Here is a 15,120-nt window from a genome sequence, read left to right as displayed (position 1 = left end):
AAACTATAATTAAGTCTTTTTGTGGTGACATGGGCCTTAGCATAAGTGACTCCATTTGGGGCCTGTTGTTTTGTTTTTAACACACTTAACTTTTTTTGAGAGCAACCTTATTTATAATAATCAGATCCTGGAAACAATACAAATATCCATCAATAGGTGAATGGATAGTCCAACCTGGGTATATGCATACAATTAAATATTCTTCAGCAATAAAAAGGAATGAACTATTGGTACATACAATAACCTGGGTGAATCTCAAAAGCATGTTGAATAAAAGAAGTCGGACACATACAAATACATACTATATAATGTAGGCATAAAGATAGGCATAATGATGGAAATCTGATGAACAGGAAGAGGGAGAAGGAGGTTGCTGGTCATTGTTGACTGTCAAGGAGACTGGGGGTGAGGGAAGTGGTCTACATCTTTTTATTTTTTGTATTGAATTTATTGGGGTGACATTGGTTAATAAAATTATATAGGTTTTAGGTGTACAATTTTATATTATAATATATCATCTGTATATGGTTTGTGTGTTCACCACCCCAAATCAAGTCTTCTTCTATCACCATTGATCCTCCCTTTACCCTCTTCTACCTCCCCTTACCCCCTTTACCTATGGTAATTACCATATTGTTTTCTGTGTCTATGAGTTTTTGTTATATATTTTTTTCTTAATCCTAACCCTAACCCTTTTCACCCAGCTCCACAACCCCCTCCCTTCTGACAGCTGTACAAAAAAGTTTTGCAGATCCCTGCTTTAGTGCATTAAGCTTTCCCTCAAAAGGGGTGATTGAGGAACCCAGTTTTGTAAGATTACTTCAACAAAATGCAACAGTCCAAAATGTTGGGGAAACAGACATAAGGTTCCCACCTCCTGGGGCTATTCACAATGCACTTTAGTGTATTAGAAGCTCTAAAAAAAACCCTGTGCACAAGAAACTGTTTATTGTTTAACCCTCATTTGCCAAACTTCTTTAAGTTGCCAAATCTGCCTTTCCTCAGAATACCTCTTAACAATCCTGAGAAGCTAGCATTCTGTAGAATGCCCGATAAATGCTACTGGTAATTAGGTAAAATGATTTTATATTACTTGGTTCTCAGCCCATCCCTGCCTCTAACGAGCTAAGTGTCCTTGGCTGAATTACATATCCATCAGGACCTGCTTCCTCATTGGCTGAGTAGGATAATGTTGGCTGTTCTATCTCTCTTACAGGTTTTTTTTTTAGCAAGTCATTGAGATAGTGTGCATGAGAATGGCCTGGAACAAGACAACTTGGTGTAATTGATTTTTTTGATTAGTTTTGTTTTGTATATTGTTAATAATGGTGATGGTGGAGACAGCAAGAGATCAAGGTCCCGAGTTCCCTTTTCTGGTCCTCACTCTGCTATTACTAACTGGGTTAACTGAGTGAACAAGTTATTTCCCCACAGGGCTTCAGTTAGCTCCCACGAGGCTGAAGGTTTTAGAGAGGTTAATCTCTAAGGATCTATTAGCTTTGAAATTCAATAATTCCCTTTGGTTACATGCATACCATTTCCCTACTTATCCAGGACAATGGGTCTCTCTCTTTCACAACCCAGGAAGACAGCGTCTCCTTGATTTTCTTAAGAAGGTGTCCGGGTTCAGACTCAGCTATGAGGAGGTATTGATAAAGGGTCTCTGGTGCGCTGACAGCTTAGGAAGCAGGGCTAAAGCTTCTGGGAATGTCTACCTGACAATTCTCACCCGCTATCAGAGTCTTTCTTTCCCTTCTCTTCATTTGCTCAAAGGCATCTCTGCCCAGGCAGCTGGTTAACAGATATGGCAAAATAAAAAAAGGAGAGGTAACTCCTGCAAAGACAGTGGGACCAAGGGTGGAGCAAAAGTCCCCCCGTAGGCATGAGATGAAGTGGTTATAAAAGCAGAATTGACATAAATTCCATTTGGCCACTCTCTCTCTTACCCTGGCCTCCCTCAACCATTTTCTAGCTCCATCAACATCCTTGCTATCAAGGGTTTAGAAGCAGTTGAACAAGAGAAGCTTTGTGAAGAAGGTGAGAATCTACTGAAAAATACCCTCCTCCTCCACGAATTTAGGAAAATCCCAGAAAATCTTGACTGGGTCAAATAGTCTACAGCATGATGAGTATGGGGCCAAATGGGGAGAGATGATTTGAGGACTGGCTGTCCTTTTAGCCTCTTTGTAGAAACCACCAGGGCACTCCTGAATGAAGGGGCAGTCAGAGCATCTGCATGAGTAGGGTCCCCAGAGGCCACTGAGTCCATGCCCTTGCAGTTAGCCATTCAGTCACAAATATTTATGGGGGGCCCTTCTGGAATGGAAGTTCTCTGGGGGCATCGTGAGATAAAACACAATTACTGTCCTAAAAGAACTTAGAATTTACTTGAGAAAGCAAGGCTAGTATACATGAATATAATTCAATGTGTGCAGCAGGTTGAATGCTAACAGACGACAGAAAAGAGGGCAACTGCGATGGGCTAGATGTGATGGTTGAAAATGTGTAATTCCTCACACTAATTGAAAACCTCTTATATTTTGAACCCTCCAAGAATGGAAATTTCACATTTTTCCTAGGTGACCTCCACCAGTGTTTAATAAATCCTTTCTTGAAGCCTTCTTTGAGTCACACTGTCATCTTTGACTGTGGCCAATTCATGACCTTTATAGGTCCGAGGATGGTCAGCCTTTGCTTTCCCAATGGAGCACCAGCTCCATTCGCTTCCTTTTGTAGTGGTGGAGGAAGGATGAGAAGGGGTCATGGTGTTTGGTCCTAGTTGTCCTTCCATGGTGACCAAGAAGCTTATCCTTCCATTCCTCAGGGACCAGGGTCCCTCTCTGGGACCCTCATGGTGGCATGGGCAGGAGAAGAATCCTCTTGGAGTATCTTCCTTTCCACATGGGGCAGCTGATCTGGCTGGAGGCTCAGCTCCAGCAAATGTGTCATCTGAATCAAGGTGACTCCCGGGGCCTTTTCTGTCTCCTGAGCTGCACAGACAGAGCACATTGTGAGGGTAGTGGGCACTGAATTTGATTCCTCACGAATCACCCCCATCCACCACCTGCCTTCAAGAGCTTCCTGAGCCCTTAGGTTGACACAAATTGGCTCTGAGAATCTTAGCTTCCTCTACTCGCTCCCTAAAAATCTCACCCTTTCTTTGCCAGATTTAAACACCATGGTGTTTAAACTCATTTTAGGAATATTTAAACCTGAGCATGTTGCTGTAAGAGACTTTCAGCTGAGCCATGCCAAGGGTACAAATGTAGTCTGGTCCCACATCTGAGCCCTGCACTCCTGCTATCTGCTGCTGGGGTTGCTCATATGGTTCATACGCCTATGGTTGGCATAGGTCTTGCCATCTTCAGAAGAGCTTCTCCTTAAGCTCTGGGATGCCACTGAGACATAAGGTCAAAGATGATTTTCCTGTTTTATAAAGAAACCAAGGCCAAAACCCCTGGCAATGGGCAAGGAGACACCTGATTGGTGGTGTTACTCTTATATCAATCAGGGGCAAAGCAGATGCACAGTTCTTAGTTCGTCCTAGCTTGATGCCTGTGTTGGTGGCCAGAGCTGTTTCATGCCTGAGGCACATAAAATAATAAATAAATTATATATATATTAGAGGCCCGATGCACAAAATTCATGCAAGAGTAGGCCTTCCTTCCCCTGGCTGCTGGCACCAGCTTCCCTCTGGCACCTGGGACCTGTGCTTCCCTCGTAGCCCCAGCTTTGTTCGGAAGGTTGTCCGGAAGGATGTCCGGAAAGACGTCCTGTCTAATTAGCATATTATGCTTTTATTATTATAGATATAGGAAATCAAAGCCAAGAATGGTTAAATGGCTCAGGCTAGAATTTACCACTTCTATATGTAGAAGTCCTGGCACCAACTTTGACCCAACCCAGTCCTGAGGGTGTCAGATGGGAGCAAGCCCCCTCCTCCCCAGCCTTGGGGCTACTTAAACTCAACTCACAAGTCCTCTTTCTCTGCAGTTTCCTTTGCAATAGAACAAGAGCCACAAGCGCAAGTGGGCACAGCACCGCGGAGACAGGAGTCAGCATCCGAGAGATGTTTTTCTCTTCTGGAGAAGCACTGGAGTGCAAGTAGCAGGGGTGGGGAGGGGAAGAGCACCAGACATGTGAGGTTAGAGCTGAATAAGAGACCATTTTATGGGTAAGAAGCTGAGGCCAAGATGAGTTGGCTGCCCTCATTCCCATGGTGGGTTAGTGGCAGAACTGGGACCAGAAGCCCTGTCCTCAGGTTCCCGAGCCCTGACTCCTTTTCCCAACTCCCCCACCCATGTGTGGGCCCCTCTACTGAGCTATAGTGGGAAAGAGGACTGGGTGAGAGTCAGGGAATCCACCCCTGGCATTTGGCTCTGCCACAATCTTTCCTTGTGGTTTCAGCAAGTCACCTCCTCTCTCTGGAGCTATTGTTCCTCACCTTTAAAAAAAAGTCCCACCCTGGCATGTTTGGCTCAGCTGGTTGGGCTTTGTCCTATGTACCAGGAGGTTGCTGGTTCAATTCCCAGTCAAGGCCACATGCCTGGGCTGCGGCCCTGATCACTGGTAATGGGTGTGCAGGAGGCAGCCAATTGATGTTCTGCTCTCACTCAATGTTTCTCTCTCCCTCTCTTTTCCTCTCTTTCTAAAAAATCAGTAAAAACTAAAAAATAATTTTTTAAAGTCCTAAAGATTCCATTGTTTAGATTTTTCTTGAAAACCACATGAAAATACTCTGATTCTTCTAGCATGGACCTTGAATGAAGGAGGATGGATGGTTTTCTGTCCCTTGCCCTTTACTGTATTGTGGTTATAAAGGAAAGAAGTGAGTAGATGGAGAGGGGCACAGAAGTCAGCTCACTGAGGGGTGCGCCAGAGGAAAGGGCAGATGTGGAACCCCAACCGACAGAAGGGCCTGGGGCTTTACCTCTTCACGGAGGACCCCTTGCCTGGGGGCCTAAGGGGTCCTGCTACCAGGTCCTGGCTTGGTGCTGTTTGGGGACCACTGCCTCCAGCAGGCATGTCTAGGTCTCCTTCAGTGCTCCCTTCGGCAGATGACATCTCTGTGCTGCTGGGCCCCAAGGCCCACACACCTGCAGCTCCAGTAGTGCCTTCAATGGAGCCCAGGGCTTGTGGCGTAGAAACCAAGTTTGCTGCTTGGTGGGTTTCCCACCCCCATTTTTCTGAGGCCAGTGTTGATGGCCCGATGGTCTTTATGGCTGTCCAGTCCGTAGCCAGGGCTATTCTGACCCTTTCTGCTTCCTCTCTTGGCCTATTGGCCTCAGTGGTTGTCTCTCTCCCCTCCTCTTTGGCCCCAGCTCTATTTGTTGCTGAGCTCCCGGTGCCCCACAGCCAATTACGTTCTGCTGTATCGGGCATCCCTCCAACTGCTGAAGCCAGAGTCTCCGGAATAGGGATGGTGGCCCAGCTGGAACTCTCTACCTGGCTAACTGTCCCTGCAGCCGCCAACCCAGGGGTTCCTTGGGTTTGCATTCCCTTAGCTGAAGCTGTTGTTTTGCTGGTTTCTGGAGTCAGAGCAACTCTGTCCCATTCTGTCCCCTGCCTTTCTATAGTCTGGGTGGTTCCTGGGGCCCATCTGTTGGCCGCTGGAGAGGCTGTTCCGAAGAATCTCCTGACGAGCTCACTGGCAGCTGACGTTGCTCTGGGGCTGGGGCTGGGGCTGGGAGGGCCTGTGTGAAGAGCAGAGGGAAACATGGGAAGGCTACTTGCGGCCACAGGGTTTAGCAAAGGATGCCAGGCTGAGGGTGTTCGCTACATGCAATGCAACCTCACGAGGTGATACGGTCTTTGGTCAATCTGTTGGATGAAATTAAAATTTGGGAAAACCAGATGTATTCTCTAGTCTGTTGCAAATATTGACATTTGATGGTCCTATCTCCCTTTTGCTGCCCACATAGTCTCTAACCAAGCTGTTGGGGCCTGCAGGCTACAGCCCAGCATATACTGTCATCAAATAAGAAAAAAAGAAGTCCAGTCACAGTGGAGCAGCCAGTCTCAGCAGGTGGTTAGGTCACAAGTGACACCTAATAAATAAAACAAGTCCATGGGCACCCGTGCACGCCTGTTCGCTGACACGCCACCTCTCCTGTAGACTGGCTACCACAGCCTTCCTCAGACTCTGGGTGCCTGGCTCGGGTTCAAGTCTCCAGAGCCCGCCATGCAGGGCATGGACCTGGTACACCACAGCCGTAAGCAGCTGCACTATCCAGTTCATTACTTTCTTGGAACTCTCCCTAAATGTACAGGCCACACATTGGGGGGGGGGGGGGGTGAGGGGTGGGATAGCCAACGTGCATCCAGGTGGGCAGTTCTCCCTGACATCTGCCTTCCTTCTGATGGTGGTTTCCTTAGAGATGAAGCCTTCTTCTCCAAGTCCATGCCTTGCCCCCGCTTTCCCTCATCACAGCCTCATGGTTAAGGCCCCCTGGGACCGCTTCCTTCCCTTACACCTGTTTCCTGGCACCCGCTTGGTCAACCTTTGTGGGGCGCGGTTATAGTGTTTTGGACAGGTTCAAGCCGCAGATTAATGAGAGGGCACAGTCCTCTCGTGGCCACGTGCAAGTTCCAGCTTGGAGGGCAGAGCCCTCCCAGCACAATTATAGCCAACAGCTGTAGCTATAAGCTTGAACCTATGGTCCGAACACGTGGCCCCACGTGTCTGAGTGATGTGGCCTTGATAGAGTTCAGGTGCATGTAATTGAGTGGGATTGAAACCCACGAGAATGTTGTAAACATCTTGATCACGCCCTTACTTTGCCTCGTGGCATCTGCTATAAAATAAAGACAGGGCATGTGGGGTGCAGCGCTGTCTCTCAGGGAGCAGCGTCCCACCGAGACCCAGCTTTCATTCTCTGTCTGTCTTTTCTAAGCCTTTCAGCCGCCCCCACTCAGGGTCACCCTTGGCCGTGCCGGCGCGGCACAAACCTTGACTCACCCATACCTGCAGAGATGGCCAGGTTCATGCTCAAGAACAGCATGTTGTTCCCGTTTCCGATGCCACAGCGGTAGGCCCCCACATCTTCCGGGGACAGCTGGGTCAGTCTCACCACAAACAAGCCGCTGTGCGGGAAGTCTGCCAGAGCCACGCGGCCACTGTAGCGAACGTGCGTGTAGTGGTTGGTGGACACGATGGTGTGGCAGAGCCATGTCAGGGGGCTGAGGCGGCACCAGTACTTCCGCTGGTGCCTGTTGATGGACGTGGGGGTGTAATGACACTGGATGGTGACAGCGCCCCCAGGCTCCCCAGACACCAGCCTCGGGCCCTTCAGCGTGTTGGCAGCTGCAGGCAGAGAAAGCAAAGTCTCAGGAGAGGGAGTGTCGTGTTGAATCCAGCTCCACACTGTGTCAGAATTAGGGGGCAGGCGAGAAAATGCCTCCTTAAAAGTGAGGCAAGAGGAATCAATACAGAAACGTCAGAACTTAGCCCCTGAGGGAGGAGTAGTCTCAAGATATGGAATGAAGCTACATCCAAGGCCCCATCTGAGAAATGAGCATGCAAGAAGCACCTTAGCCACGACTTAGCCAACACTCCTCATGCGCCAGGTGTTCACGCACAAGTCCTTGCAGGTCCTGAGTTCCTTTTGCTGGGCTCCAAAGCAGGTATTTAAAAGGCTGCCATCTGAGCATGCGTAAGAGGACAGAGGGAACATCTGGTAGAGGACTGCGGTGTATTTGCATGAAACGTAAAGAGAAATGTTCAATAGTAAGAACAGATCAGTGTGCATTCTGCTGAAACGGGGCGGTGGGGGGCGGGAGTTGGGAGCGGGGAGGGGGACTGAAACACAAGAATTCTGGGCTGCATGGCGGCTCTATCCCCAGACCAGAGGTTGCAAAAGTGTTCACACTGGCCACCTTTTTGGAGAAATGGACACAACCACATTCCACGTCAAGGCCCAGAGGCTGGTATTGTGACTACGTCTGCTTTGGCAACAGGCGTAAACCCCCACTGTAGGTGGCCTGTTTACTGAATGCCTTAAACTTGATCGGTGCCAGCAGAAACAACGTTTATTCTTTCTGCCTCTTCATCCTCGCTCTGTGGACTTCTCTGCTCCCTGATACAATCGCAGGCGTGCTTTCACGCACCGTGGCTTTCACAGTCTCACCTCGCTAAGAAAAGGCCAGCCTAGACTGGTTGCGTATGTAAAATCATGGAACCAGTCCAGTCCAAAGACTGTTTCCACGTTCACTCTCTGACCCAACTGAAGCTTTCCTCTTTCTTTCTCCCAGTTAGGTTTGGAGGCCTGCATGGAGGAAGGGGACCTCTTGGGGTCTCTTGCTTTGCTCTACCCCTTCCTCTACCCCCATCTGCTCTTTGAGGCCCCTCTGGGAGTGGATATGGAGGAGAGCGAAGAGAGGGACAGTGTGGTCTGCTCTGGTGCCCTCTGGACATGCAGATGGCCAGAGCAGCTTCCTTCTCTGCTGCCTCTCAGATGTGTCCATGCCTCTGGCTGCAGTCCCTTCTTTGTGAGAACTGCCTTTCCTGCTGGCCTCCCGGGACTCCACCACCAGCAAGCTTACGACTTCTGGCCACCTGTGGCATGTTGTGGTCACAGTCTCCTCTGGGGGGCCCTCTTGGTGGAGGCCCCAAGCCAGGTCCTTTCTGTAGGTCCCACATTTGCTCACAGGAAGCACACCTTTGTCCTGCTGTCACAGAAAACTTGGGGACATACGGCAAGCTTGCTGAGAGCCTTTCTAGAAGTCCCTTCGAACCTGGCTTAACGTGGCTCCCACGGTGAGCTCTTCTACCCTCAGATGGCTACATGGTGGGCTATTGTGGTAACCGCCAGCTTTGCAGTCTCTCTCCACAGTCCTACACAGTGGTTCAACATCTATCCATTGATTCTATGTCTTTAGCGCCTCTGAACCCAAGAAAGTTCAGTTAACATCCTATTGTGAGGACCGGCTATACAATTTGCAGGGCCTATTGCGAAGTGGAAATATAAGACCCCTTGTTCAGAAAGGACAGGGTCCCATGTGACTGCACAGGGCGTGTGCCCATGAAGCAGGCCCTGTTCATTGCATGTGTCTTGAGGAATAATTATAAGAAGAGTCAAGGCCATAAATGCTATGGACATACCAATAGTCAGTGTAGGTTTAACTAAACGACCGACTGTCAACTCTGCCCCTATTAATAAAATTAAATGGCAATTTATCATTAAAAGGCAAGAAAATTCACAATTACAAACAAGGACCTTCTCAGGACAACAGTGATGGTGCCCTGATAGAGGGCTCCTCCCCCAGATTTCAGGAACTCTCATGATCAACCCGTGGCATGTGTGAGAGGCGCTCTGCCCCGTCAATCAGCAGGCTGGGGCGGTCCGACTTTCCTGTGGGAGGCTGATTAAGAATCATGAATCAACTTGGCAATGCACATTTTTCTTTCAATAATACTGAATTCTACTGGCCCTTAACTCATTTGGTGCATGCTGATGAGTAGCTCTTTGTTGTCTATAATTAAGGTATTTGGGGTTTTCTTGTTGGTCACCTGTGAAAATTAAAGAAAGGGCTAGTGTTTCAGTAGGAGGTGGGGTGCCCACTTGGGGTCCCTGATGCAAACTCTCTGCCCTTCAGGGGCAGAGGTGCCCTGCTCTCTTTCACCCGCCACTTCCCAGCAGTTGTCCGTAGCTGTGGCTTCTACTAGGGAGGGTGAGTGAGGCCTGCAGTTGGAGGGAGGCCCTGGACTGAGCAGGACTTGGCCTGAGAAGATGCAAGAGGTTGGTGGGGTTATTCCTGCACTGGCTCTCTCCTCCCACCAACAAAGGTGTGAGAAACGTGTGTGTGTGTGTGTGTGTGTGTGTGTGTGTGTGTGTGTGTGTGTCTGTGTCTGACCAGGAGGTGGGGCCTGGAGGGAAGAGAGCCAACCCACAGCCATCTGAGATGGGGTCTTCTGTGTGAGGGGCCACAGCAGAACCTGGGCACAGGGAGGAGATGGGCCAGCAGGGGCCATGTAAGGGTCCACAGAGGCACCTACAAGAGAGAGGGTCAGCTCTAACCCCCTGCCAGGCCATCCCATCACTAGAGTCCCTGCCTCTGCCTCTCCTCCCTCCTGCCGCTGTGACCCTGGTGGGGTCCAAGTGGCAGCTGCCAAGATAAGGGGGAAGGGGAGGGGAAGAGAGAAGGCGGCCACCCCAGCCCCCTTCCTGCCTTCCTGACCGCAGGCCTTGGGTGCATGAGGGGCCATATCTCTGAACGAAGATTAAAATGCTGACCAAAATATCTAGCTGGACACTTAAAATGATTACTTCAGCGTGTTTGAAACTTAAAGCAATTAAATTAGGACTACTACCTACATGTCAGCAGAAAAATCATGGGCTGCCTGAGTTTTCATTTGGGGACATGGGGAGTCAGTTCCTACTGATAAATTAAAGGGAACAGTGAGATATTAAAGAAATGGTATGATTTATCAGAGAATTCTTGCTCAAATATTAGCTACCTTTGATTCATTAAAACTCTGATTTGTTTATAAGCCAAAAACATGGTTAATTTTTTTTGCATTACCATAACATTTTCATTCATTCAACATTGTTAATTTTTTTTTGCATTACCATAACATTTTCATTTCATTCATTCACTTGCTAGCAATTTGTTAAGTATCTACTTGGGGCCAGGTTCTAGGTACCAGACACTCTAGGCACGTACTTACTACATTCCTTAATGGCTCCCTCTTGCCATCAAATAAAGTCCAGAGACCACAGCATGACAACAGGCCATTCATCATCTGAGCCTGATATGTACCTGGCCAGCCTGACCTCACCACCTGCCAGCGCCTTTAGGGCAGGGACCCTGCCTTTCTTCCATTTGTCTCTAGTGCCTGGCACATGGCAGGCTCTCTGTAAATACTACATATCGACTAAGTAAGTATCTGCATAGATGCAATTTTTATTTATCTATCTAGGTTTTTTATAGACTCTTTTCAAGTAGGACAGGGTCTTTTTCTTTATGTCTCTTGGACTGGGCCTGATTGTAGAGTAAGTGGTCATGGAGCAGTGCTAGTCTTTTTTGTACACCTTGGAACCTTGACCTTGCAAATGCAGCCGACTTCCAGTCATTAAGTTGAATGGAAGAGGGCAGAGAGTAGGGAACATCAGAACAATGAATATTCTGGAAGCCATCAAATTAGGCATGTTCCTTCTCCTGTGAGCTCTCGGCTTCCTCACTCCCCCGGATCCCAAATCTGACCACTCCTTGGACCCGGTGCATGGCCTTGGATGCCAGGAGAGAAAGCCATGGCTGTGCCCTAACTGCCTAGGGAGCACTGAGTGCCACCGAGGTGCCCGCCAGGAGTCTCCGCAGCCTGGAAGGCTTGGGTCTGGCTTTGCAAGCTCTGTCCCTGGGCTGTTTGGGACTCACCTTGCAGCAGGCACAGTATGAGGACCACCTGCATTTCCCATCCTGCCCTCTGGTTGGCGACCTGCAAAAGACACTGTAAATGAAGCGGGCTGAGAAGGAGAAAGAGGGGAGCTGGGGTGAGCAGCAGTGGGCCTGGGTTTGGCACCTTCTGGCTTTGGGGGCTCGGTCTGCTCAGAGTGGGCTGGATGGACATCTCTAAGAGCAGGACAGGGGCCGCCCTCTCTGAGAAAAGCTGGAGTCCGTCTTCACACTCCCAAGCATGCATGCTTGGCCTGGGCCACTGCCACCAAGGCTACCATTTCCCCACTGTGCCCTTTCTGTGTTCAGAAGAGGCGAAAGGCCCTCGGTGCATTCCACCCTCTGCACCCACTTGGCAGTGGGAGCTCTGGGTGTGGGGAGCTCTGGGTGTGGGAGCTCTGGGTGTGGGAGCTCTGGGTGTGGGGAGCTGTGGGTGTGGGGAGCTGTGGGTGTGGGGAGCTCTGGGTGTGGGGAGCTCTGGGTGTGGGAGCTGTGGGTGTGGGGAGCTGTGGGTGTGGGGAGCTGTGGGTGTGGGGAGCTGTGGGTGTGGGAGCTGTGGGTGTGGGAGCTCTGGGTGTGGGGAGCTCTGGGTGTGGGAGCTGTGGGTGTGGGGAGCTGTGGGTGTGGGGAGCTGTGGGTGTGGGGAGCTGTGGGTGTGGGAGCTCTGGGTGTGGGAGCTGTGGGTGTGGGGAGCTGTGGGTGTGGGGAGCTCTGGGTGTGGGAGCTGTGGGTGTGGGAGCTCTGGGTGTGGGGAGCTCTGGGTGTGGGGAGCTCTGGGTGTGGGAGCTCTGGGTGTGGGGAGCTCTGGGTGTGGGGAGCTCTGGGTGTGGGAGCTGTGGGTGTGGGGAGCTCTGGGTGTGGGGAGCTGTGGGTGTGGGAGCTGTGGGTGTGGGGAGCTCTGGGTGTGGGGAGCTGTGGGTGTGGGGAGCTGTGGGTGTGGGAGCTGTGGGTGTGGGGAGCTGTGGGTGTGGGAGCTGTGGGTGTGTGGAGCTCTGGGTGTGGGGAGCTCTGGGTGTGGGGAGCTCTGGGTGTGGGGACCTGTGGGTGTGGGAGCTCTGGGTGTGGGGAGCTCTGGGTGTGGGGAGCTGTGGGTGTGGGAGCTCTGGGTGTGGGGAGCTCTGGGTGTGGGGAGCTGTGGGTGTGGGAGCTCTGGGTGTGGGGAGCTCTGGGTGTGGGGAGCTGTGGGTGTGGGAGCTGTGGGTGTGGGGAGCTCTGGGTGTGGGAGCTCTGGGTGTGGGAGCTGTGGGTGTGGGGAGCTCTGGGTGTGGGGAGCTGTGGGTGTGGGGAGCTCTGGGTGTGGGGAGCTCTGGGTGTGGGGAGCTCTGGGTGTGGGGAGCTGTGGGTGTGGGGAGCTGTGGGTGTGGGGAGCTCTGGGTGTGGGGAGCTGTGGGTGTGGGAGCTCTGGGTGTGGGAGCTCTGGGTGTGGGGAGCTGTGGGTGTGGGAGCTCTGGGTGTGGGGAGCTCTGGGTGTGGGAGCTGTGGGTGTGGGGAGTTCTGGGTTTTGGAGCTTGGCGCAGGGGAAAGACCACCTGCTGGAGGTTTAACCCTTAGTGGCCCTGTGGGACCTGGGCAAACTTACTCTGTGCCAGGGACTGGTCTCCCCTCCAGGGAAAGAGAGCGTACATGTAGGGTTGTTAAGGGACACCAATGATTGCCTTGGAAGTGCCGACAGTGAGCCTGGCACAGAGCAGCTCCCTTCCCCCTCTCCTGCCCCCTTCTCTCTTGTGGAACAGATTCCTCACAGGAAACTTTCTGCTCCTGTGGTCGTGTGCCTCTGGTCAGTAACAAGGAGTTAAAAATGAACTCTCAGCCCAAGGATTGTCCGCAAGAGGGTCCTAGAAAGCTCTCCCTGTCCCCCATTCACACCTATCTTCCCTGTGGTGTCTCCCACTGGCCTGGGGAGCTCCTTGCAGACAGGGCTGGGTCTCCTCTGTCCACCTCCAGGCTCTGAAGTGGGATCCAGCTCAGTGTGGGTGGCCCGGGTGCAGCTACTGTGAACAAGACCCGACCACTCTTGATAGACCCCATACTGGTCATGGCAATGGTCTCTTAGTGCCTGCTGATTCCAAAGACAGTGTACATTATACTTCTTTTGTACCCTCCATAGGGTTTTCATGGATGCTTTTTGATGAAAAATCTGTTCTTTGAATCTAGCTACTGCCTGCAGCTCCTGGGACCTACCGATAAAAATTAAGGCAAACTGCCCTGGCTGGTGTGGCTCAGTTGGTTAGAGCATCATCCCACATACCGAAAGGTTTCGGGTTCAATCCTCAGTTGGAGCACATATGGAAAGCAACCAATAGATGTTCTCTCTCAAATTGATCACTTTCTCTCTCTCTCTCTCTCTCTCTCTCTCTCTCTCTCTCTCTCTCTCTCTCCTTTCCCTTTCTCTGGAATCAATGAGCATATCCTTGGGTAAGGATTTTAAAAACAGGCAAACTAAAGAGCCATTGTTTTCTCCTTCCTACTCTCACATCCCACACTAATGCTAAGAACAGGCTCTGCGAGCCAGTGGTCTGGCCCATGGGCAGGAGCCCCCTGGCCCCCTGCCCCAACCAAGCCACTGAGCTACATGAAGTCACTGGCCAGTCCGGGACACAGGCTACAGGAAGAGAAAAGGGAATGGGGCGGGGGAGGGGGGGGCGGTGAGGAAGAAAATCAGAGCCAGGGGAGAGGAAAGGAAGGGTGGGAGTTGAAAGAAAAAATAGAGAGGAGAGAACACGAGAAAAGGAGAACCCTAGGTTTGCCCTATAGCTGCAAATTGTCACGGCCGCTTGACTCTGCCCAGCCACCTCCACCACAGCCTTTGCCGGCCTATCCAGGTAGAGCCCTGAGCGTGGTTGGGTTTGGAGAAGTCCAGGGGCTCCTCATATCCCCTCTGCGCCCTCCCCTCAGCAGCTCCCCTGCCGTGGGCACAGCCTTGGGCCTCCCCCTGCCTCCCAGAGCTCTGGCTTCCTGCCCTGGAGGCTCCCCCAGGTGTGCCCGCACCTAGTCCATTGTTTGCTTAATGTTCTCCAAGCTCAGGCTCATTAGGAGGCTGGCACCAGGCCCCAGGACCAGTTTTCCTAAAGAGCTAAGTGCTGACGCTGCACACATTGGGGCCAATTTCCTCCGAGGCTCAGTGGGGCCGTCTCTACCTCAGAGGGGCAATGAGGAAGCACAGCGGAGAGATTAAATGTCCCCGGGCAGTTATCAGCCTTGATTGGAGGCTGCAGGATAACGCCGCACAGTCTTGGACCCTGCCAATGACCTTCAGAAAGCCTTTTTCAGCGGGCCGCGGCCTGTTACAGTGCACGGCTTCTCAGGCCACGAGGGATGCTCAGGGCCTCTCTTGTCCCTCCGTCCTGCTGGGAAGAGCAGCTAGCTCACCGTCAGCACAGGCTGGTGTATGGCCCCCCAAATCCTACTGCCTCCTGAGAGCCAGTCTCTCCTCTCCTAGCCTCCCAGCACTGGGGACAGCACACAAGAAAGGAGGGAGCCAGTGAGGTGTAGATGGAGGTGAACAGAACAGAACCAGGATTAAGGAGGGTCCGCCTTGCCTGTGGCCTCGCGCAATGCGCCTTCCGTTTCCGCTGCTACAGCGGAAGAGCACTGATTGCAGGATCTCCAAGTTTCCGTGGCTTTCCAGCATTTGTTGGTTCTAAATGCTGCAAGGGGCCCCCAGGGAATCACGCTCTGGTGGGAGGGAGAGTGGGAGTGAGCAGAAGAGGAGGGAGAGGGAGAGTGAGC

At 51.5% G+C, this 15,120-nt stretch overlaps 1 protein-coding gene across 1 annotated transcript; it reads right to left on the bottom strand.

Annotated features, from left to right (window-relative positions):
- Window positions 1–2,820: 2,820 nt before the first annotated feature.
- Window positions 2,821–11,566, bottom strand: FCAMR (Fc alpha and mu receptor; the record flags this gene model as incomplete). Its single annotated transcript, XM_079762009.1, has 6 exons — window positions 2,821–2,990; window positions 3,975–4,093; window positions 4,931–5,693; window positions 6,965–7,303; window positions 11,374–11,434; window positions 11,519–11,566. The coding sequence occupies 6 exons, from the start codon at window positions 11,564–11,566 to the stop codon at window positions 2,821–2,823; spliced, it is 1,500 nt and encodes a 499-aa protein (XP_079618135.1).
- Between the last annotated feature and the right edge of the window lie 3,554 nt (window positions 11,567–15,120).

This window comes from Cnephaeus nilssonii (assembly GCF_951640355.1).
Source record: "Cnephaeus nilssonii genome assembly, chromosome: 21".
Lineage (NCBI taxonomy): Eukaryota > Metazoa > Chordata > Mammalia > Chiroptera > Vespertilionidae > Cnephaeus > Cnephaeus nilssonii.
Note: the sequence above shows the minus strand (reverse complement) of the source record. Positions and strands in the feature narration are given on the sequence as shown.